We start from the raw sequence: 25,914 nt of genomic DNA on the forward strand, positions 1-25,914 counted from the left end.
TCTTGTACCTGAACAGAACACCTCCAAGCAGAATTTCTTTTCAGTAAGCCTTGATCATCTGACAGACTACAGGACAGCTACGCTGTGCAACTGAAAAACCTGGACTGTTTTTCTATGGACAAACGTTCACTGAATCCATCAAAGCTTCAGGCAACGGTGGATGTGTGTATTCATATGCTTTTCTAAATCTGTTCCAAGCTGATGAATAGCCTAAATGGATTTTAAATTTCATAGCAAGCTTAGGCTACCACTTTGCATCTGCACTGGCTGCCATTCAGCCCAAGAATAATTTAATGCTTTACAGTGTGCTTCTGCTCAAAAGATAAAACTGTGCAGGCCTTCAGAAAAGACAAAGCATTTACATTTTTTAACGAGTGCACTTTTGATTCCTTTGCTGTGATCGCAGGATTAGCATTTTCAAAGTTCACGCCTTAAAGGGCCATAGGACTACAAAGTGCTTCACCGCTGCACTAAAATCAGCCCTCCAGAGCAATCGGATGACAGGAAGAGCACACAGATGACCTGAAGATATTTCCATATGTCACATCATCAGTTTCAGGATATATCAGACACTTTAAAGCTAAACAATAACACTAATTTGAGGGTAAGTGTTTACAGATCAGCTTCGTTAGTGACCTCATTTAATTTGCTTGTAAGCACAATTCCTTTATCTAAGAGCAGAGGGCATGAATTACTACCACTGTGAAAATCCCTTTGTCAGCTGCTGCCAGTAACTAGCTGTGTTTTGGGGTCAATTTCATCTATATTTAGAGGATGAAGCTTCTATAAAGCATAATTATTTCTTGGTGTGGCTTGTATGATAAAGGCACTTATCAGTGAACTGTGGCTTCTTGGCAAAAATGCTGGCACAGGGTAAAGAGCTAAGATGTGGGTCTGGGCTGTATACCCTCGTGCCAGCCAGGGCTGTTTCAATCAGCATCACTGGTACTTGAACAGGGCAAGCTGGGGATCAGGCCATGTCCAAGTCCCACAATTCAACCTGCCTCCAACATTATTTTTTTAAAAAAAATTTCAAAACAAACATAGAAATGATTCCAGAAATTCAAACATCTCACATGGAGCAGATGAAAAAGGAGTGTTTGATATGTACACACCAAAAAAGCAAAGAAGGGCATGGAAAAATGCCACATCCCCCAGCGTGCAACAGACTGCACAAAACCTAACGGCACCATATGAAGATCTTCCTACATCTTATTCTCTACTCCTTTTGCTGCTGCTTCTGGCTGCCAGCCTTAGCCAAGTATTCAGGTGACTGTTTTTTCTTGGCTTGGCCACATGTACTGCATCTCTTACTACATCTCTTAGCGTCAGCCTCTTGGAGAACTGCCTTTTTGCCCCTTCCTCTGAAGGGATGGCTGCACCTGGACCCAACACTTGGGGTCTATGTTCAGAGAGGTTCTGCTACCTCTACCAGCTGATCTCATTTTCAGTGGCACCATCTGTCTGCCTCCCTCCTTGATCACTTTTAGCCCTAGGGCATTGCTTTCTTTGGTCACACAGAGTAACACAGCATCCTCTCTTGGCTAGAGGCTGAGTTCTGACTCAATCCTTTCCACTCATATTACACTATGCAATTGAGAGAAGTGGAGAGATACACAGTAATAATCACAGCAGGTTCATAATGACATATCAGCACCAGAAAGGCTCTGAATCAGGTGTCAGTGCCAAGCATTTGTAGCAGATTTACTACATTGCTATGCTGTAAGCTAGATTTGGGTCTAAAAAATAATAGTCGAAACAGTGACTTGCAGGAAGCATGATCATTATTTCTGTACACATGCATGCACACACATCAAAGTCTCTGGAAATGCAGCATATAATTGATTAAACTCAATTTTGGTTAAATAGCTCCTCTTGAAACGGTGTAGTATCAAAAAGCTCTGCAGATTTCAAAAAGGGCTATACAGGCAGACAAGCATTTCCATAGTTTTTTCCATTACATGTATTGAATCTACCTTACTGGCCAGGTTGTTATACTATTCTAAACAAACAAACAAAAGGCATTTTCCTATTAAACCTCAGAACTAATGAAAAATTTTCTGTGTACTTACGCTTCTATGCAACATCCCACTGCTATAATCTTTCCTGTTTAGTCGTAACAATTGTGTGCAACTGCCAACCCACCTGTAGACTGCAAAATAAATTGCTGCAGCTTAGCACTGAACTGCCTGGATGTATAAGGCAGCATTCAGATAGTATGAGGCAAATCAGGGCACTGATTTCAGTGATTGGACTTCCACCTCTTGCGCTTGTCAGAAGCCGTGTCCATAGTGGAGTAGATGTACGGAATGGCTCAGACACAGAGGTGACAGAGGAACAGTAAGAACATCAACACCTCTGGGAAGCTCATGTTTGCAAACAAAAAAGTATTACCTGTTGGACTGGTAAAGCTGACTTTTGCTCCCCTTGAGACCTTTAGCTTTTGCAACACACAGGAATTACACTACACTGTTTCAGTGTTTCAAGACAAGGCAAATATTGGTATGTCTCACTTGCCAGCACTCCCAGGGAGAGCTTTGCCAAAGTGCAAGGTCCTTCCTACTGCATTGTCACACTATCAGTTCTTGATGAATTAAGAATGAACTGTGCAGCTTCATATGGGTACTAAACTGTTGATGCCAAAAGGCTTGTTGTGCCAAATTTCAAAGTACAGTGACAATCAATGGTAAAACTACCATCTCTGCTAAACAACGCCTGAAAATCCAATTAAGGGTCTCTAAGATGGGAAGAGCCAGAGTAAGAAGGAACAGGCACAGTCCACTTTCACAAAAAGTTATATATAACGAGAAGTTATATGATATTTATTTCTAAACCCTTTCTGTGAATGCACATTTTCTGATGCTGAATGCAAAACACAATCCCACATATCACTCTGTGGTAACAACACCTTCAGCTTAGTCAATACTCTGTGCACTGGACAGTTGTCCTGCTCATTATTTAAGATACGCAGTAATCTTGTCTTGCTGCTCCAAAGGGAAAGTTGCCTGTTCCCATAAAAATCATAAATTAAGTGCAGCCACTGTTGCCTCTGCTGGAGATAGGCATGACGAACTTCCTATATCCTGAAGTACCCAGAATAGAAAAATGAGACTTGAGCTTGTCACAGCCATAACTACTCAGTCTCTCATTAAAAGTCACTATTACCAGCAACATCAACTGTGGCAATGAAGGGTGGAGGTTTATACATCCCATGAAAAATACTGCTCAACCATCACAGTTTTGCGTGCATAAAGGCTTTAAGCAATTGTACTTGCATAAGCAAAAAGGTGTCAGACCTCCAGCTAATTAGAAATCTTATTCGTAATGCGGAAGTAGGTAGGGTATGTATTGTAATGTTGTCTTGGACTGAAGATACATTTTCCCTAATGGCATAATAAAGCAATTGTGCTTTTGATTCATCCATCAGCTATACTGAAGTGTGACTAGAACGGGTAACGCATCACACTTCCCTTACGAGATCAGGGCTTGTAATAGCAAACATAGTCATGCCCAGACAAGAATGCATTTTATGGCACTAACAATAATTCAGTGTTGAAGTGACAATAAAATAATGTTTAACCACATATCCAATACATGTTACAGGACGCACGGCTATGCCTATCTTACAGAGAACATTACGTCAGGTAGCTTATGGTATAAAAGAACATACTTGAGTGATGTTTTTGGAGCAATTTTCCCCTCAAAGATAAGATCTCAGGCATCTGTCATCTATCTTGCTCCTACCAAGCTAAGGAGGCTGACAATGTGAAAGAGGAAACCTACTGTAGCTTCTGTTTCATTTGACTTGTAAGGAGAGTCTGCAAAACACCAGAGAGTTCTAATGTTTCAGGAGTGATTATCATTGACAGACAGGCATAAGAAGCATCTTATACTGGTCACATTGTCAAATATCCTAGTTTTGAAATGAAATAAATCCCAGTATAGTCAAATTTATCAAAGACTGAGTTATGTCAAGCAACATACCTTTGAGATGTTACTGGAACGGCTCACGGAATGCCCCAAAGCCTTCTCATTCTGAAAGAAGGAGAACAGGATCACTGCAGCAACAAATCACACAGTTATGAGGATATTTTAAAGCTGGTGCTAGAAACCAAATTCCATGGAGAAAGTGTTACAGCTGTGGCTTTTAAGGATGTTGCTTCTATTGACAACAGCCTGATTTAGGATAACCACTAACAGTGATGCTCTGTTTGCTTAACAAGGTATTACCTTGCAGAAAATCACATAGTTAAGAGTAGAAACTGAAAAATACTAGAATGACTTCTCTCTGAATACTGTAAAACCCTTTTCTCAGATGGCATCTATTTTGGAAAGGATATTTCTCAGCCTGCTTCCTCTACATCTAGAGGCAAACATCCAATCACTAAAAACAAAGGCTATTCCTGAAAGAAGAACAAAAGTATCACAGCGATGTCTGGACACAATTGTGAATAACCATGTGCATGTCATTTCAGAAAGCAAAGCAGAAGTGCAGAAGAACTTCATATTTACCGCAGGGCTCAGAATTAAACTGGAAATATCATACAAGATGGAAATGCAGAGGCTGCAATTCTCAAAACAGTGTTGACTATCTGTTACTCACTTTTCAGTGTCCAGACCCTGACTGATAAGGATGACAATCTTGTCTTCTACCAAAATAAACTGTAGGTTTCACAAACACATTTCTTCCTTGAAGGTTTCCTCGTTTCTGAACACCAGTTTACCATAAGTGTAACTGAACATGATTGCTCCACTGGGAAGAGGCTAGAAATTCCTCTTCAAAAACTTCTCTGAATAAAACCTAACAGGAAATACTTTTTTCTAAACAAATATTGCAAACAGGGCAAGTTATAACATTTGGTTACAGATCAATATCCATGTTCCTCTAAGTCTGTGGTGCTGGGATGCAAACTGGTTTAAGATTTAAAACCTCTGAAAAAGGGGTAAATTTACTACTTTGTCCTATGGGTTCTATGCCGAGTAAGAGTTCCTAGAAGTGTATCTTTTCATCTAGGATTTTTAGGAATCAAACTCTTTCACCTTGATTCCTAAAAAGAATTTAACCTAATGGAGATATTTTGATAGCACTCTCTTTCAGTTCTCATTGGTACTGAGTGATGAGACAGAGCTTGAGATCTTAAGTCCTGCATAAAACAAAACAACCCCAAACTGCTGTTACTCCTAGATCAGCTTAGATACAGCACAGTCCTTTCAGACCTTCTGCCTATGGTTTGTTACAATTCAAGTGACCTTCAATGACTAAAGCCCACATCAAGTCAGCCTGGCTGGCTGGGCACCCAGATGCTACACCAACACCTTGAGATCCCCCCTGTGCTCTTCCTACAACACATCCCCAGAGCAACATCAAAGCTTTGTGTTTACATTAAGAGTAGGCAGGGCAAAAGCTTCAGCAGGTTTTCCTTTCCCTACAACACTGGCTGCCTCTCAGCGCGGTCCAGGGCACTGCCTCGGTAGATATAAATTGTACTTCCTCCCTTAAACACGTGAGGAAGCCTATACAGTGTTCTGAAATCCTCTGCATGTGGGAGTCTGAGTGCTCAGCAGGCAGTAAGATACTGTTTCAGAAGAACCGAGAAGCCACCAGGAAACTCCAGTTTTGACCGATGGCCAAACTAAAAATCAGCAAGGATCAGTTTAAGGTCTGGAATAGTTGTGGCCTAAATTATCATTGACTTGAATGCCACATTTGCAAACTGCAAAGCTGGGTATGATTTTCGAGATGACTATGAGCTAAAAGTAATTAATAAGTAGTAATACAGCTAAAAGTATTCCTGAAACAAACACATAGACACTCCCAAAAATATGGACATGATGCTTATATGAAGACTAACATTGGATGGAACTACTGCCAGCACCAGCACGGCTCAACCATACAGGAAAGACTAGGCTGGTTTCATCAAAGGCAGTGTAACCATAGCAACAGGGGGGAAAAAAAAGTTCATTGAAGCTATAGAAGAGGGGAAGAAGAAAAGAGGGGGCAGGGACAGTTCTCAAGCTATGAAGAAAAGAAACCAACACAAGCTGGCAAGCACAAAGACTTGTCATTGCATATGCGTGAGGTGTGGGGGAAAGCAGGTTGTGCTTGGCCTTCGAGGGGCCCGTGGGAGATAAACAAAGCAAAGCTACATGGGACAAGGGAAAACGATAGTGCAGAGTGCGACCAGAGTGCGACCAGTGTGGCCAAGAAGACTGCCTGAAGTAACACAAACAGTTCCACAGAGGTGACAGTCTCAAATCCAGCCCCAGGTGTCCAAGACTTCTGGGTGAAATTCCTAAAGACAAAATTAAGCAGATCAGAAGTTTCTTCACCTTAACTCAATGCCCCCCCAAATACTGCTGTCTAGCTGAAGAAGATGCCTGCAAGGGAGGATGACTGAGCTTACACAGGCATCTGTGTTGAAAAGGATATGCTGAAATTCAGGAAGCATGAATAGGCTGCAGTACAAGATCTGTATCTGCACAACATGGCAAATGATGCAGAGCAAACTGCCGTGCCACTGAAACTAGTCTTTCTGCCTTTGCTCCCAGAACTGATTTTATCTGATGGATGTCAGGAGCCTTTAAGAGACAGATGCTCTTATTATCTTTACTGATCTACTGTTGAAAATATACCTATTGGAGGTTTCGGTCAGTAAATGACTGTGAGCGGCTGGTTTTGTTACTGCAAGAATGATTTTTAAACAAAAAAGCAGCCTGGAAAAATACTCCCTTAAGTGTTACGGAGTGCATGCACACATATACATATTGGTGATATTTCTAAAGGACTCGAAGTCACCTAAGAGCTCTTTCATATCTCACTTTCTTTACCACACAAGACTGGCACATCTCATAAAGTCAACAGGAAATTCACTACAGCCTTAGCCCAGGTTGGCCAAAATCTGGCAACTTAAACCAGCTGGGAGGAGAAGCACCAACTCAGCCATATCTTCAAAGAGTGACAACTGACCCAACAGCCAGTACCAGATCCAACACAGACTTGAAAAAATACACACATTTTCCAGAGTGTTTAAGCTTGTCAACTACTAAGTAGCCAGATATCGCCCAGATAAAATTACTTCAGCCTTTGGATACCAAATGACCCTTTGTTAGCTGGTCTTCTAATCAGAGACATTCTTGAAATAGCTGCTCTAAGGCTCACAGTTTACATATACACAGACTTTAAAATGTGTTGGGCTGAAAGCTAATAAACAACTGAGCTTCACTATGCAACAGCAATTTCCAGTTCACTATGACCACTCAAAGTAGCATCCCTACTGAAGAAACATACAGTGCTTTCTTGCCAGTTTCTGCTAATGAACCCCCAAAATATTATTAAATAATTACAGCAACAGAAACACCTCTAAGTAATACAGTTAGTGAAGTCTAGCCATGCTGCTTAATTGTCTTTAACAAATAAAATAACGAATATCTATCCTTCAGAAAAAAAACATGGAAGCCATTAAATAGAGCCAGTATTTGCTGGTGTCTCCCATGCTGTGACACATGAAAGATGCCCTATGTTTTCAAGCCATTAAGATAAAAGAGCTGTAAAGCCATGGAAGGAGCTCCTGGAATAGGTAGATTTTAATGGCAGGCACAATTACTAAGTGAGGAGTAGAAACATTAAATTGATGAAAATTCATTTTAAAGGCAAACAAAAAAAAAAAGCTCACTTTTCACATTATCCATCACTGGTACATTCATCCTGGGATCTTTTTCCAATTCAAAACCTGCCTGGACGTGTTCCTGTGTGACCTACTGTAGGTGATCCTGCTCTGGCAGGGGAGCTGGACTAGATGACCTTTTGAGGTCCCTTCCAATCCCTGACATTCTGTGATTCTGTGATTCACAAATTAACACTGACATGGGAGTGGCAAGGCTAAGCTTCTATTATGGTACTATCATTACCCAACAAATAAAGGTCTACAGAGACTATTTCCAGTATGTTCTCATTACACAGTAAGGCATATTCTAGTCTGGTAATTAGAGCTCCAAACAAGCTCTCCTTCCCTCTTGCAAGTGTCAGACTCTGCACTTGAACGAAAGTTCAAGTTAATTGCAACATCTGTCAGCATGGACCATACAATTATCACCAGTTAAAGCAAGTGTCACTACTTCAGCGTATCAGTCTTTCTGTACGCAATAATGGGAATTCTGCCTTTCAAAATCTTCCTACTCAGCTAGAACCACCTGGCAGGCACTTAAAAAAAATCTAGACAGGAAAAAAATTACAACTGTAACTTGTCACTTCTCCTGAGCCACTCACTGTCAACTGCTGCTCTGAGGTCTCCATCAGAATCTGGCTCTGTGAGCGACAGAGTTGCCTCCTTCCTGCATAAGTTGCTTCAGTTCACGTCTGCCTTCCTGCAAGGCTCTCCACCCTGCCTTCTCCACATTGCTGGCTTATTTTCCTGTCTGCTACCATTCCTTGGTTACTTTTGCACAGTACTTCTCCCTTCTCAGGTCAAAGACCTAAAAGCTGACACTTCCCCCCATTCTCCCTTTTACCTCAGTCCTCCATATTCAGCATTTCTATTTCACCCTTGCTTTGATACAATTTCCACTAAGCACAGCAGCTACATAACTTAGACAGCCAGAAGCTATGTGAACCCCAAAACAGTTCCTATCACCTGAGGCAGAAGGAGGGCCCCCACTCACTGATAACAATTTAGGCAGCCATAGCTGCTCTTAAGCACTTACAGGACCATTGCATCACGCTGACCCTTCTCCAGACTCAGCTGCACACTTCATGCAGCCTCAGCAAGGGGGTACTCTATAGAAATACAACTTGGATATCCTTGTCAGGATGGAAGGCGAAAAACATCTTGGTAAAATGGTTTGGATTTTGTGTTTCAGACATTTGGTTTTCAGTCATTGAGGCAGGCAAACAGAAGACAACAGAGCAAGCAGTCTCACAGCTTGTGTAGCTGCCTTCTGGCTACGCACCCATGCTTAGTCCTAAGTATGGCTAATACTAAACTCATCTCTATCTCTGCTCAGAGATCTGGAGATTAAACGACAAGCCACTTCCCAATAGCTTACCACGGTGATTTTTATTCTCTCTGACTCTGGGAAAGGAGGACAGAAGGCAACAGAGGAGAGTCCTCCTTCTTCCTCAAGCCATAAACATCTGTGCATGAACCTAGCACATGCCTCCTTCCTGAAGGAAGAAGTGACCTGTGACCTGACAGGGCACTATATTCCCCATTTTGCAATACAGCTTCTTTAATGTTACATTATCTTACCTGATAAAATGGATTACGATTCTCATCTAATAATAAGAGATTTCCAATTAAAATCTCAGCACTGAAGAGCAGAGTCCTTTGTTTTAATGCTGTTACTGCAATGTCCCAGCTGCAGATCGCCATAAGGTAAGTTCTAATGTCTCAGCCCAATAGAGACACAGTTAAACAAACCAGGGCACTGCCTACTTGTGGTTTTCTACCTGGAATCCAAAAGCCATTTTAATCTCTTTTCATGCATTACAATTGCATTTTACAATGACAGTCTAAGCACAAGATTGGTATCCAGTAAAACCATTTACTGTTATCAACAATGAGTGGCGCGGGCACCGTTTCAGCAAAGTCTTCTGGGTAAATGGTTGCTCTCCTTAATAAAACACTTTGCAGAAGAGAATAAATGAGTAATAATTGCTCCCATTCATATAGCAATCCTTATTCTTAGACCTGATGAGAATTACAGAATGGGACACAGAATGGTGTTACTTGAAATGATGAGGTGCTGAAGTGCTGAGTATCTGAATGACCGTGGCATGGCAAAGCAGCAAGCCAGGAGGGAAACTCTGCTCTACCATCAAGTCCTGTGACCAGAGCATGAATGCGCAGCTGTTCCACACACGGCTGCACACACCTAGGTATTGTTTCAGGTTTCCTAACTGTCAGATTTCCTAACACCTTCTTCCCAAATTTCTGCAAATCTTGCACTGCAACCCTATACCTGAACAGTAGAAATTAAAAAGAATAGATGCTTTTGAGTCTGGGGAGAGAGGTTGTTGTTGTTGTTAATACTGGCACGTGCACTTAAGTGGATAGAATGAAAGGGGAGACATGGGAGAAGCCTTTGTGAATTACTTTCTTCATCTGTCAAAACCAATGGATTGTTAAATTACAAAAGCTTTGTCAGCATTAGACCTTGTGACTGAGAGAACCCAACATTTAATTATTGCAGCAGGAAATGATATTTTGCATCATAACAACTGAATAAGCCCTTTATTTCTTTGGCAATCAGCAGGTCATCATGGAAGAGAAATAAACTTACTAACAGTTTATAAAGACAGCACTTAGCAAACTTCTTAAACCATGCTTATTTCAAATTTTTGTCCATAAAGTATGATGAAATATCATCCATATTTGTCAATGATTTTTACACGCAGCTAGGAGAGCAATGAAAGGAAGAATAATGACATCTAATCGAAGAACGGTAATGGCTTGTATGCTATGCATCTCTGCTCTTGTGCAGTATTTACTGCTGGACATTGGAAACTGAGGTGTCCTTCCTGGACACCCAGTATAGATACTGAAAAAGGAATCCAGACAACCTGCCCCATCTATCTAGTCCAGTATCTTCTGTTCTTACATGATCCTACTTGACTCTCTGGGACTAGTAATTCACAAATAAGTACAGAAACCCAATGTAAGATTTCAGATCTTCCATCACAGCGGAAAATCTATCGCAAGTTCACTTCGGATTACTTAGACAGCTCACTAACTTGCTCATTCATGTTCACATCAAGTCATTTCACATAGTGGGAGACAAACTCAGAAAAACAACCTGAAGGCAAAAAAAAAGGCTGGAAGTAAAACATAGGAGAATTAACAAGCGTTATTCCAGGTGCTGAACTTACAGCTGTGTCTGAAAATATCAGCAACAAATAAAATCAAGAGATCATATGGCTTTCACAGTAAAGACAGATCAATGAAGAGATGGCTTTAATAGCAGAGTTCTAGGAATTCAAAGAACAGGCCCCTTGGGGGTTTAGGGAGGGGAGTCAAGGAGGCTAACAGGTCACAAACAAATATGAACGAGAGCGAATTCAAAGAACAAGGCAAACACAGCAGAATGTTGAAGTTAAATAAGAATCTCTTGCCTGTGTCTGCGTTACAGTGTGGTCAGAAGCACAACGTGCTTCACCTCCAGTGTGCCTCGTGAACAGCTGTTGGAGCGGACGTGGATGTAGCTGACAACTATGCAAATGTGAGAGGCATGCAGGTCCCTACATGTTCTAGATATGGTGCACCTGTGTATAAACCCTTATTTATTGTGTATTGCTGTGTGCTCAGTCTTGCCAGCTTGGTCTTAGGAGTACGTGGGATACAACACCCGGATTCGTTCTTGAGTTCAACCATACGCTGGATAAGGTGAGGAGAGAGCATTCTCTTCAAAAAGGCCTTTTTCTCTGTGGCTTTGTTCTCCAGACTTTTTTCAACATATTATTTTTCTGTTTTGTGCATTGCTTTGCTTTACTTTCAGAGGCTCCACAAAGTGCCCCTGACTATGGATAACCTGCATCTCCAGCTGCCATTTAAAAAATGGAAATCTGATCTCCATCTGCCCTCTTTGTTTGAGTTAGAAGGTGACACAGAAGCCTTTCCCTTGCTGAGCTGAGACTGGCCCACCTGGAAGAAAAAATTTTAATTTCTGCACAAGACCATCAGTCTAGTACATTTCACTGAAATCACAGTCATTTGCACACTTATTGTATTCACGTGCCATGTGCCAAACTTCTAACAAAGAAAGCAGACTACAAAATTTGGCATCCAACATGTTTTACAGCCATCCTTATCTTGCCGTTGCCAGACAACTTGCCTAAAATGGATGCATGCCTTTATGTGATGCAACACATAAAAATGAATCCTTCCCTCAGGGAATAAATAATATGAACTACAAAAGACATCATCCAAAAATATACACCTTTCTTGATAATGGAAGCAGTATGCATTAAGCTTACTTACGTGACAGCAAAAACACTATTTTCAACAATTTAATATATTTAACAGCAGAGAGGGAGATACAAACACTGAGGAAGTCAGCAATTATAAGCAGATTACAAGGAATAACAGTCTATCTTTTGTGAAGTAATTGCATTTAATGCAACTGCTGGAATTCTCATGGAACACTACACATGTCAATTTGCCAAAGCAACCTGTTATCTTCTGCAGAGATTTAATCACGTTACATTTCTTACCACAATTGTTTGCAAGGACAGAGAGCATACAAAGAATAGTATCTAAGAAAAACAAGATATTCAGCCATCTTTACAGAAATAAACCAAAAATACTTAAGGAGAACACTGGTCTGGGAGGAAAGGTGATTCACAGCTAAACGAAAAGGTACTCTTCACATAAACAGTAGTGCATTTAAACTGGAGAACAAGAATATTTTAAAGCATAAATCTGCTTATAAAAAAAACCTTACTAGGTGAAAATTCAGGTGTCAACTATTTACCCTAAGTCATTTAAAGAACATGCATGTGTGAATGCACACACTTACCAAAAGATTTTTAATAAAAAACCTACAGAAAGCACATACGCACTCAACTACCCTCTCTTTGCCCAGAACACAACCCTTGATATAAGAAACAAAGGTAAAAAAACCTCCCTAGGTGAAGCAGGCTACTCTAACCAGTAACCCAGGAGCACTTTATATCAATTAGTCAGGGAAGCACAGCTGGTCTCACATGGGGCCTCACCTGATATTTTGGGATGCAGCCAAGTAGCCAACAGAGAAGGTTACATGGGACCAGGAAGAAGACCAGCAGTGAGGATGATAACATCATTCATGAGCACCTACTGGTGCTGTCAAGGTTCTGCATCGCTTGGTGCTGTGAACATTTAAAGTCATTAGACTATTAGGAGTACCAGCATATGGCAACAACCTGGTACCACAACGCTTTGAAAGACCTGGCTACATCCCCAGCCCATGATGCCATCACGAACCACCCCCTCCCACAGTGCAGCCCAGCCAGGACTTCTTTTCTTTTTCTTTTTCTTTTTTTTTTTTCTGCAATTACATATTTCAGGCGCTTCTGCAAAATTCAGACCTGAAGAAGCTAATGTATGTCTTTTGCTTTCACAGGTCTGTCTTTCAGGACCCTTCCTTTTGCTTACAGACCCATGTGAACAATAATGACTCAAGTCAGTAATTTCTCACTGACAAAGCAATTCTGTGATTTGCACAGTGCCAAAAGCTGCAAAAGCCCCTTCTCTTGAACACAGAAGATTTCACACACTCTAGTTCTACTTCTTTTTTAGCCTAAAAATTTGTAGCCATAAACTTCATTTCCACATTTGGGATGTTGCTCTTGAAATGTCAACATATTCACTAACGTCAAAGGAACTGAGGATGCAGGTTCCCAAGATTCACAGATAAACAGTTTCAGAAACCAGCAAATAAAGGGTGTGCTGAAAAATCCTGTATTCTTCAGTCACAAGCAGATACTCTGGCACTGTCTCACTCAGAGGATGTTTAGGACCTGCTACTCATGAAGAAAATCCTGCTGATTCTGGTTACCTTCCAACCATACAGCAGGAACTGAGAAAGTACAGCATCATACATCACAGATATCAAGGGAAGAAGAAGAAAAATGCAGGAAGGGTAAAGGACAGAAGCAGAATTTTAATGTGCTCCTTCAGTTGTTCCTGTATATAACTCATTAAGTGAGTCCCTGATATAGGAGCAAGATAAGAATTCAGCAGCTATCTGCAAGTCAGTTAACATCACCTAAATCCATGTCTAACAGCTGATGCTATCCAGTTCACCGACATCGATCACTGGTGTATGTGTACATCATGTTCCCACCTTCTTCCCTATGTCTGTCACAATAGCTTATATCCACATATGACAGCCAATTAAAAAAATATTTTTGGTGGAAGACAAGTGCTCAGAAGGATTTAGATTCTCTGCATTTTTGATGCTTTTCCTACTCTCAGAGAAGATAAACACAACACAGGATATCAAGAGGATGAAAACAAAATCATACAAATGTTTGTTTAGGAAGGTCATTTCAATTTTTTAATTTAAAGAAGTTATTCAAGAAAAATGATGGTATGGCCATAGAGAACAAGGGGAAAGCCTTCCACAACGGCACTGGAAGCAAAATGGTAAGCTCCGTTTTATCAGGGACATCTTTTTTAGTTCTGTATTCAGAAGTAGTATTTCTTAAAAAGGAGACTTGGATCTCTTCTCTCTTCAAAATGTAGCAGCAGTCAACAAAGTCAACAAAATGCCAACACAGAGAAGGAATGGGTGGAAAGGCATACTAAAACATTGGTGTAAAAATCAATGGCAGGTCAACAGCTTTTGCTAGAAGTTAAATCCTGGCTTTATGGAAGTCAGAGAGAATTCCACCACTAATGGCAATTAGGTCAGGAGTTCAGCCTCTGTAAGAGATGCTACAGAGATGCAAAGAGTTCAGCAACAGACAACTGTGGTGATCAACAATAAGACAAGTCTTTATATGAAGATAGCTGAAGCAAGAGATAATTAAAAAAAAAGATAAATAAATAAGATGAAGCAATGAAAAGACATGTGGTAGTAACAAGACTTCACAGTTGTGTCCCACACCTTCAGAGGAACACCAGGAATCAGGTGACTCAAGCCAGCTATTGAGGGCTAAGACATATACACTTGGATGAATTATTTCCTGGAGGAAGCAATAAACCAGTGCTCCCTGTGGACACAGCAGTCCCACCAAAACGAACAAAAATGCCTGTGGCCTTAGGAAGACTCAGGCTGAGCCACTATCAACATCCTGATCTGAATAAAAGTACTGAATAAAAGTACTTCAGTAGCTGTAACTGGTAGTAGGCACACTTTAAAAGACAGAGACCTAAAGTAACTTAAAAAATACTGATTTACCTTAAAGCATGAGAAGCAGAGAAGATGTGCCTTTGCACATGGAAATCCACGTTTGCTTCAGGTTCAGCGGGGAGAAGCAGAAGCCCTTATTAAAGAACGCCTGTGCAGGCAGGGACTACCATGCAGCACTAACATGGAGCAACATTGAAACCAATGGCGCTGCACTGGATAAAGAAAGCAGTGATGAGCCCAGCGACCCAGCACAGCAGGGCAGTCAGCCTGAAGGTCACCAAACAGTAAGAGGGGAAAAAAAAGGAAATTAAAAGATAAAAAAAAAAAAGATGCTTTTTGAGCAGGTGATGTGAATACAGAGTATGGTGCTCAGAACACCTCTAACCACCCCTCAGGACAGCGGTAGCTGAAGAAGGAATGCTCTATGTAGGCTGCCTCGTTCCCTATCATTGTCATCCTAAACCCGTCAGATTACAGTGGAAGACTGACTGAGGCAATCGGGTGACTAACAAAACCTACGGGCCAAAGAGAATCATAAAATCATAGAATGTTTGGGGTTGGAAGAGACCTCTAGAGATGATCTAGTCCAACCCCCCTGCCAGAGCAGGATGCCCTAGGGCAGCCACACAGGAATGCATCCAGGAGGGTTTTGAAAGTCTCCAGAGAAGGAGACTCCACAACCTCTCTGGGCAGCCTGTGCCAGGGCTCTGTCAGCCTCACAGTAACGAAATTTCTCCTCATGTTGACGTGGAACTTCCTATGTCCTACCTTAAACCCATTATTTCTTGTTCTATTACTGGGCACCACTGAGAAGAGATTGTCCCCTTCCTCTTGACACCCACCCCTCAGATATTTCTATACGCTAATAAGGTCCCCTCTCTCAGCCATCTCCTTTCAAGGCTAAACAGTCCCAGTTCTCTCGACCTCTCTTCATAGGAGAGACGTTCAAGTCCCTTAATCATCCTTGTAGCTCTCCGTTGGACTCTCTCCAGCAGGTCCCTGTCTCTCTTGAATTGGGGAGCCCAAAACTGGACGCAGTATTCCAGGTGTGGTCTCACCAGGGCAGTGTAGAGGGGGAGGAGAACTTCCCTAGAGCTGCTGGACACACTTTTCTTAATGCACCCCAGGATACCATGGGCCCTCTTGGCCACAAGGGCACATTGCTGTCCCATGGACAACTCACTGTCCACTAGGACTCCAAGGTCTTGCTCCATGGGGCTGCTTTCCAGCAGGACATCCCCTATTCTGTACTGGTGCCAGAAGAACACTGCTCTCCACCCAGTTGGGAAACCAGTGAAGCCACTCTTTAATAAGGAGGGTTGAGGGTTTTGTTTGTCTGAATGAGTTGAATGCCAGCAGCTGCGTAAGAACTAAATTTAGCACCGCAGTCCCAGGAGTGCCTGCATTTTCTGCTAAAATAAAATCTCTGGGCCCTTAGCCTATTGGAATAGAAGCTCTTCCACTTAACTGAAGGCATTTACTCATTCTCTTCCCGCATCTCTCATGCTCCAGTTCCAGTAAAATCCTGCTTGGTTTCACAGTTTTTTATGGAAACACACACACATCAGCTTAAAAGTACCGATATTATGTGAGTAGTATTAAACAATTCACTTCACCGGGTTGCTCTGCCTCTCACATTTATTCCAATGAAACAGAAAATGAACTGCAGCTGTCACAGTGCTGGCTGACCTACTGGGGACGGTACTGCATTCCTGCACAGGCGCTGACATAGCATTTTCTAAAGTTTATTCCCCAAGGGGAAAGGGTTATAAATAAGTCTTATATTCACAGTGCATCTCCTGCCCTTCATTCCCTAGAGCTTTGAGCGAGGGCGTTTTTTTGTCACGGGAAATTGCATCAAAGTATTTTTAAAAATTGTATTAGCTTATATGATTTTCTTTTGTCAAAATGCCTTTAAATTCACCCCCACCAAAACAAGGTTTTAAAAGCTCATTTTCCATCTTCTCTATGCTCACTGCTCTGCACACTCATTATCTGCAGCAATCAGACTGGACATCTGTGAAATCTGCAGCTCTTTTAGAAGATAATAGATTTTATTTTGTTTTTAAAGTACCTTTTAAAAAAAAGCCACAAAGAACCACTAAATAATTAAAGAAGTTTCTGTATATCTTGTGAAAATACATATAGTCAGACCTCTAGGGAGGCTACCACTCTCAGGCTTTACACTTGTAACTGAGAGAGAAGCTGGAGCAATAGAAGAGGTACTTCATCACAGGCTCTAGAATCCAGCAGACAGGATTCACTTAGTGAGTAGGATTCTCCATCTGCCAGCTTCTATGGCTGGGACATCACATCAGCAACATCTTTGCTGAGCCTGTTATAACAAGGTTCTGATCTGGAACTGGAACTTCCCAGTCCGCACACGTGCTCCCCCGAATCTATTTCTGATTCCCCTTAGTTCTGAAAATACAAAAGACAAAGTTATCCCTAAATATCCCTTCAGATGGAAACAATCACTGAAGTGTTTTTCAGAAGACTCAAACCAGAACATCTTGGTACCCATTTAGACACTCCCATATTGAAGATTCACGATTTTAGGTTTCAATACAAACTTTTACCAAAAGTGAGTAAGACTGACATAAATTTGCAAGTAAGAGTTACGGGTTAGATATGGTCTACACAATGTCTTTTGCATTTTAACCCTTTGCTTTCTCATCACCTTTTGATACATAAGCACTTTGCCTTCGGGAAGTTACAAACGTCACTGTGTTTTCACAGGCATCCAGTAGGAAATTCATCAATGAAATTAAATAATTTGTTAGGTCAGGCAAGATCTGAGGCTGCTGAAGAGGGATTCCTGCAACAAAACAAGCATCATGAACAATGGGAATCAACCCAGAGGAAAATGCACGAAGTACTGGCACTTGGAAAGGATAACCACTTAAAGAATGACCATAATGTCCCGTTCACACAGTAGCTATGTCAGCTAATCATAAACTTAAAACTCACAGCTCTAAAAACTCAGAGCAGTGAAACAGGTTGTCTTATCCTGCAGCTAAGAACAAAGTATCACAACAGAGAGGTAAATTACAAATGCAAGAGTTCAAAGGGACAGAAAAAAATAATACTTTTCTTGCGAGTTCCTTAATACCATCTGCTGCTAGTAACCTGGAGGACGGAACAGATGACATCAAAAAGAGGACATAAAATTGGAAGAACCTCTCTTAATAGAAACATGCATTAACACCCAAATCCTCACTGAAAATAAGGCTGCACTCCAGCATGCAATGAATGTGCTTCCTGTATAGCACTTTTCCTCCAAAACAGTATTCCCTCTCCCAAGGGAAATACTACAGAGGTTCAGTGCTGAACAGCACTAGGGAGCAGCTCAAAATAAAAGTGGAACAAGACGATATCTAAGATAACTCTAAGAGGGACACGATGAGGCCAGTTTGCAATTTACAGCCTCTTGCAAAACACGCTCCTGGAGTTTGACATTAGTATCCTGAAGCAGACAAATGTGTCAGTCACTTGGCAGAGGAGGAACCTGAGGCACAGGGAATTTATGCTGCCCTGAAAGAAATTCACCCCTGCTTGTCCTACTCTTACATGCAGCGTTGCTCAGTGTCACAGCCAGGAGCTGTGTCCTGTTATAGGCACTTGGCTAAACAGCGCATGTGGTTTGCACACGAGTTTCATGTACAGCAAAGTCGTGCCAAAGCAGGGAGAACATGATGAAGATCCCTCCCCTTCATCCTTCCTGATCATAGAATGTAAATCCCCAAAACTGGATCTTGTCAGGGCACTGATTTTCACATGGAGTATCAGACTTTGCAATCAGGAGCTGCCTCCCAGAGCCTGACACCTGACAGAGCACTAACCATGCCTTAGTGTTTCCGCCCAAGTCAGAATGGTCTCATGCACTCCATCAGTCTTCCCCACTCCGTAACTTTTCTGTTTGTTCCCATCACTTGTAAATGTGACCCTAAATTCTCCTTGTGCTTCCCTGGCTGTTCAGTGCCATTGTGGGCCATGATGCTGAGGAACGTGTTCCACAACACCCTCATTCCTGCACATGGGGGCAAGCGAGCGGAAGGTAAGACGAACAATAAATTAATGTTCAAAGATGCCTAGTTTTTATTCTGGTTACAGATGAAGCACCACAGCATAACAAATCTACTGCCTTTTCAAAAAAAATGGGACTTGGGATCTTGGAAGTAGTTGGAATTTGGAGAGTCAAGATTAAGAAACACTATTTTCGACAACAGTTGTGTGAGGATTCCTCATCTAGGTGCTTTGATATTTAAATTTTTCCAGCTTCTGGCACATGCAGAAATCCTGCTGCCCGTGCTCCCAAGCACGCGGGCAGAACTGGAGCATAGCAGGGGAACTCGAGTAAGAGGATTACATTTCAGGAGGGACATGTTTTGGTGCGAGACTAGAGGCTTAAGGGGATTAAAAGATAGGAGCTGCTGCCCAGAGTGACAGGGTGAAAAAACAGCAAAGCCCACGTAAACATCGCCTATAAGTAAGTACAGCTTCATAGCCTTCAGCAGCAGAGAGATACAGCGAGCAGAACCACAGATGAACCAGTGACCACATCAACTGCAACTTCAGCCACCTCCACTTTCCCCAGCACCATCTCAGCTCACACCATCCCTGTGTTTTCTCTCATTGGGCCTTTTGTCACCCCTGTTTCTCCTTAGCTGTGACTCTTCCCCCATGAACCAGTCCTCTTGTTATTATGGATATTGTCTTTCTCTGTATCATTTGCCATCATCAGTGGAAAACAATTTAGAAATATTTTCTAATTCAGTGCAAGCAAATGATGTTGGGATGCTATACAGAAGAGGGCGACTTCCTCATCAAGAAAGTAGAATAGATAGAAATACAGATGTCTTCATAAGATCTAATCCTGAGGAAAAATAGGAACTCCTGTAAGCTTTACAAAACAGGACTGCAATCATTTTTAAATCCAGGAGGATTTTATTTTTCGGCTAGCTAACACTCCTCAAAGGTGAAGCATTAGATTTGACTTTCAGTTCAATATGCCCTTCTAACAAATACTTACAGAAGCGGTGGTTTTATTCTCTGAAAGATATGGTGTTAAACTCACTAACAAAAGTCACAAATGCTGGAGGGCCTAGCACGACTGGAACATCTTATCCGGATGCAATTTAGAAATCAGAAAACTGTGCCAAGTTCAACTAATGCTTTCAAGAAAGAAGAGGATTCAGGAGCAGGGCTGTATGGTGCTAAGCATTATAATACATGGCAAAAGGCTGAAATTGCTTCAGAAAGCTTATAAACCAATAGAAGAAGATTAAAATATGACTACAGCAACCTGACAACAGACACTAAGACAGGTGGATACTGGTGCATTGAGTAAAAGCTGCCATATATATATATATACACACACACATATGTTAAATGCATTAGAATACACACATTTGTGTACAAATACTAAAAAAACTAAAAACAAAAATCAAAACAACTACTCCCCCCCCCAAAAAGCTTCACAAACAAACTGCAAACTACATTTTGATTTCTTTTAATGGAAAGAATCTGCACTAGACAGGGTCAAATCCCAAGGGCTACAGTAAACTAAGACAAAGAAAGCCTCTCAAAAGCAAAGTCCTGTGAGTGTCATCTGAATTTCAATAACAAGGTAGTTGATTTCATTTGTATCACCAATAGGATGACCAAGGAGCCAGGGCTGGAGAACCTTTCTGCAGTGCTGGGGTGTGCTTTCTGTAGTCAGACCTTTATGGCCTTGGATGCTAAACCTTCCCAAAGCTCAGTTGCAAAGAATTAGACAGAAAGTCAGAGATCATCTCTGAAAAAAGTGCTGACAGGTAAAAGTGGTTCATATCCATAAATGGGAAAGAAGAGGACAATTTGCAAAAATGCTCGCTTTACAATGAGCATACTTAAATTCTCTTCCCACTGCTGCTCAAGAGCTCGTGTTTCCTTCCTCCTTGTTCAATTCACCCTTCTTGATATTGCAGATGCTCTGTTTTCATTTCAAATATATCTGTGTTCACCTTTCTTTTCCTTTCAGTGAAAAGCATGTTAACATCTTGCCTGGAGTCAGACATGTGAGAAGGCTTCTACTTGTGCTTCTGCAAATCAAAAGCAGCTGCTACATGGCATGGCATGGCAGAAGTGAAAACTCTTTTAAATAAAAAGCAGAAGTGCAAAAAGGGGGAAGGAGGATAGAGCAAGTAATAAGCCATATAATCTGCAATACAACTGAGGAAGAGAAAATAAAAAGAAACAATCGTCACCTCACCCTACTTGTTTTTTTTTTAATGGCAAAATGACACTTCTATTCCTTTGTTGAATTTGGGATGAGAAACGTAGGTCTTCTGACGAGAGACAAGTTGCAGAAACCATTAATGGTGTGAAGCATCATGAAAAAGTGGACTGAAGGGTCTGCTTTACATGCTTCTTCCTGGGCTAGGAAATAATATCTAATGGCAAAGGAGAGTGAGGAATTCCCTCTCCAACTGCACCCACCCAAGGAATGCCCTTGTCCCTGGTTGGACCTTGCCCACTTTCAAGATAATGGGCTGTAGAAATGAGACTGTTAACACCCATCCTACAGCTTTTGCATCTCAAAACTCCTCTGACAAAAGAACCTCCCATCACTAAATCTCTTCCAGTTGTCATCTGCCATAATATGATAGTGAGTTTGCAGAATACACAGTTTCTTGATTAAGAGATATTAAAATATCTTTTAAAAATATAAGAGACAAAAATCTGCCTTTTGGGCAGATTATCACTGCATTTACCGAACTTGATTTCTGTAGCATTATGTGAATTTGGCTTCTGTTCTACTTGTTTTTTAAAAAGGCTACCTTTGTTTTATTTCTTGAATTATCATTGCCTTAGGTGTGCTCCTCTACACCCAGGATGCTGTGTAGGTTAAGCCTACCTTACTTAGTAATTGGCTTGATTCTGGCATCACTCTTCAACTCCCCTTTATATTTAACACAGCATTTTTTGGCAGAAGTGAAAATGCTCAATGTGTAATTAAGAGATTGGATAGGGTTGTAATTTTGGTAAGTGTCACAGGTATGCTGTACAAAAGTAACTTATGCCCACACAAAACTCCCTGCCTTGCACAGCTGGTACTGGTTTTCCAGTCAAAATAAGCTTTACGGACAGAGATTCTTTTTTTAGTTTTTCTTTTGCCTGCCTTCAGTGTGTTTGCCACTTGACTACAGGTACTGTGGTAAATCACAAGTCTTCAAAGTTCAGCTCAGGTTTTTAGGTCTGCTACCCTTAGAGCCACAAGGAAACAATCGATTAAAAGTCTTCTTGTTGTGAAAATGCTGTGAAATACACAGGCAGCCTGAAACAGCTGGTCAAGTGTGGGCAAACCATTCAGCAGAAATGCTGATGTGGCAATGATGGAGTAGAGTAACAATATCTTGTCACCAAAGGTCATTACTTTAAGGTTGATGAAAGCCAACGGGGACAGTTATAAAGCACTGCCCCTTTGAAACAAGTTGCTCCTAAGCTTTCCTGTGCACAGAGCCATTTCAGGGATGTTGAATGCAGCTACGCTCATAATCTCTTAACTTAAGAGCTTCTGTCCAACCATAATTATAACAATGGGACAGACAATCACTAAGTCAGCTCCTATTCTGACCCTTGATTGTAAACTGGGAAATGGGAAGCCAGTTGAAGTCAGAAGACTAATTTGACTTGAAACAAGGGATACTTTTGGGAGAACAACGCACAGTCAGTGCTCTCATGAAGACCAGAGTGGGTACAGGGCCACAATGACGAGAGAGGTAAGTATTGGTGGAAAAAAAAAAAAAAAGAACGAACAGAAGCATAGCTCCTGAATGAAGTAGACTGAGAAAACACAGAGATGTTAACTCTAACCATGGTGGTGCAGCCTGAATTCGAAAACAGAGCTGGTGTCTCAAATAGCCCAAGGTATTACATCTGGTTCTTCAAACTAATCTGACCCCTTTGAGACAGACAAATACTTCCTTGGGGAAGAGTGTTGTTACATTTTGAAGTCCAAATGTTAACCACTGAATGTCAGTGGACATAAAACAAGCACCCTAATGAGTCATAAAACACTAATTTTCCATTCAACAGCAAGAGAGAAACTGATGACAAGAAACTACAACAAAATTAGCCGTTAACAGAAACCATATGGAATGGCAAAAACTATTCAAAGAAAACTATTAACTTAATATCAAGAGAAAGAAATAACAGTGTGTAGTAGCCACAAAATGTCTCAATATGGAGACCAATCAACCATCAAGGTCAACATAATGGAGCTTAAATTGGTTTGGGTTTAGATTGCTTGCTGTTACGCTAGCCTAAGCTGGAAACTTGATGCTGAATTAGAAAGAAAGGGGGAAGAAAAAGATTTCCAAACAAGAGAAACAAAACCCTTTGTTGATAGCAGCCCAGGAGAAAGTACAGAAACCAGACCCTGGAAGAATATTTTTAAGACATTTCTTCTCCTTTCTAAGACTCTCCTGACACCTCAGTGCCACCTTTTCTTCTGAACTGCTGATGTCTATCACTGATAAGCTTTAGATTCACTTTTATGTAAAAATAAAATAAAATTACAAAATAATACAAGGTTCTCCACAGTCCACACTAGAACCTAGTATAAGGTTTTTTTAGGAATACACCAGTTAAAGCCAACAAATTGTCTCTGAAGCACTACTGGCTTCTAGCACTCAGAACACAAACTGTTCACCACTTCATAAACAACTACAATTCAGTTTTGTCAATCTCTGACAGACAAAAATACATGACTTCAGTTTCAAAATCACAAAATTATTGTAAAATTCATAAAACAAGTGCGTACATCCCCGTCACAGAAGCTGAGTACACCAAAATATACATGATAAAAATAAGCCAGCAACACTGCCTAGTAACGGCAAGAGACAGGAATAAAATCTTAAAATATGCGTTTCAAGCATTAGTTAAAAAAAAATCAATAAGATAATAAACCAAAAGGAACCTTTATCTTTATAACATTTTTTTTAATTATATGCAGGACAGATGCATGGTTATGGTGCTTCCATGCTCAATCCAGAGATCAGAAAATTACCATTTCTTTTAACATAACCAGCTCATTATTTCAGTACCACTGTTTAGATATTGCTTCTGAAAGTGTCACATCTCAGGAAGAACCTGTAGTATGCTTTTGGGGTTTGGCTGGGACGTGGGAATGGTGAATTGGGATTTTTAGTTTGGTGGTGTTTCTTTTCTTTGACTGAAATTTATCAATATTTTTTTTACCAAATGAGGCTGCTGTTCACAGATCCAAGGCTGTCCAAGGTTATCACCTGGCTGATAGGTTGAAGTCTGTCATCCTTTGCCACCAGGCAAAACGGAGAAACAAGGGATGACACGAAGTGGTGGCGACAATAATCTTTCAGCCCTGAACTGCTTAACTGAAGAAATGGAAGAAAATCGTCCTCTCACAATGCTCTTCTAGGTTACTTCACCTTCCCTGAGACAATAAGCTCCCTGGAGCCCATCCTATGTCTTTAGGCACTTCTGGACAGCCTTACAGTACCCTTTTGGTGTCTGCAGATAACAACAAAATAGCAGAACGTGGAAGAACCGGCACCTGCAGAGGTGCTCTGTCCAGCTGTCTGATGAAAGGCTTGAGTTGGGCCCTTCTGATTTCCCCATGGGTACCCTCATAAAGAAAGCACATTAATTAATTCAAATGAATGAGATATTATTCACTGCCAAGCAGGAGACAAAGTTCAGGACAAGGGTATTTTAACTCATTTCAAGATGGGCAGCTGCCAATCAGATCTCACAGAGCCTGTGAAGACATACTGGGAGAGGCAACTGCTATCCTCTTCAAACCCATCGTGGAACTGCTCTTGTGAGAAGCTGAATCACTTCAGCAAGAGTAAAAGGTGATAAGAACTTCACCAGTTTTGCTCCCGAGAGGTAGAGGAACTTTAAACCAGAGGTCTTTAGAGACCTACTTCTCTTCCATCAGTCTGACTCATTTTAAAGCCTCGCTTCTGAGATGGCTGGTAAAGGCTTGATTGCTTAGCTGGTTTTGATTATCTCAGTTTAAGCCATGGAAGGTTCCTATACTCCTATAACAGACACCAAGCAAAGACATTTAGCAGCACTAGTTATTTGGTGAGCTTGAAGTCAAGGTAATAAAGTAGCACCAGGGAAGTCCCTAAACATGATCTTTGTCTTTCATCCATGTATAGCAGACAGTTGAAAAAGGGATGTCGCTAACAAAGAAATGTATGGATTCCGAGATACATTACAAAAGAGTATTTTTAGCAAATGCAACCATAAAACAGAAATGCATAGCTTTATCAACAAAAGAATCTGTAAGTGAAAGCAACATGCCCAGAAGTGATTTTTAATAAAAATTAAATCCCAACGTCAAAAACACATCAAGAAGAGACATGAAAGTGAAGGAGCGCAAGCCACAAAGTCATCAAAATGGAGGGGAGGTGGGAAGAACAGCATAATCCAAAATTCTCTCTGTTCTTTACAGATATATGACTGTTAAAGATCCAGACAAAAAGGTTTCGTTTGTTTGTTTGTGTGTCTTGTTTTTCTCAGCAACTCAGTGTAATCGTAACTTAGAAAAGTTTAGCTCTGCTCCATAGCTCTGACTGCATTGTCTATTGACAATTGCCTATTTTTGCCCTTCTCCAAATAATCTTCTAACAGTGTCATGCAATGGTAGAGTTTCCCCATTGAGGCTGACTCATTTCTGTTGTAGCTGGCAGGACTCTTGCTCTTCCAAAACCTTTGTAGTCCTTTGACATGTGTCAGAGTGAAGGAACTTATGTGGCATGTGAAGCATTAGAAACAAATACAGCATGTGTGGGTTGGTACCTATAATACTTGTGGCTATGCTGCATGTGACAGACAATACTCTGAAGCTACTCTTACGCAAAAGCTTTTGCAATTTGCATCATCTTGTAAAAAGTTTACTACCAGACATCCTTACTGAAAGACATGGTTACACATTTATCTCTCGAAAGAAGAAAAGTGTGGCCAGAGAGCAAAACAGTTGAGTAATTTTCATGAAGAAACAACAAATTGTGCTAATCAGAGTGACTAGTTCTGTGTGTCCTAAGCTACCCT

The 25,914-nt window shown here is 41.0% G+C and overlaps 1 protein-coding gene across 2 annotated transcripts in view; it reads right to left on the bottom strand.

Annotated features, from left to right (window-relative positions):
- The window catches only part of MARCH8 (membrane-associated ring finger (C3HC4) 8, E3 ubiquitin protein ligase), a 71,054-nt gene that overhangs the window by 16,650 nt on the left and 28,490 nt on the right, over nucleotides 1-25,914 (bottom strand). For both annotated transcript variants that reach the window (XM_009872249.1, XM_009872247.1), the window contains exon 2: nucleotides 3,985-4,035. In XM_009872249.1, coding sequence (XP_009870551.1) covers nucleotides 3,985-4,035 — 51 coding nt within the window. The remainder of the gene's footprint in view (nucleotides 1-3,984; nucleotides 4,036-25,914) is intronic.

Source organism: Apaloderma vittatum, unplaced genomic scaffold (assembly GCF_000703405.1).
Source record: "Apaloderma vittatum isolate BGI_N311 unplaced genomic scaffold, ASM70340v1 scaffold22716, whole genome shotgun sequence".
In the NCBI taxonomy this organism is placed as follows: domain Eukaryota; kingdom Metazoa; phylum Chordata; class Aves; order Trogoniformes; family Trogonidae; genus Apaloderma; species Apaloderma vittatum.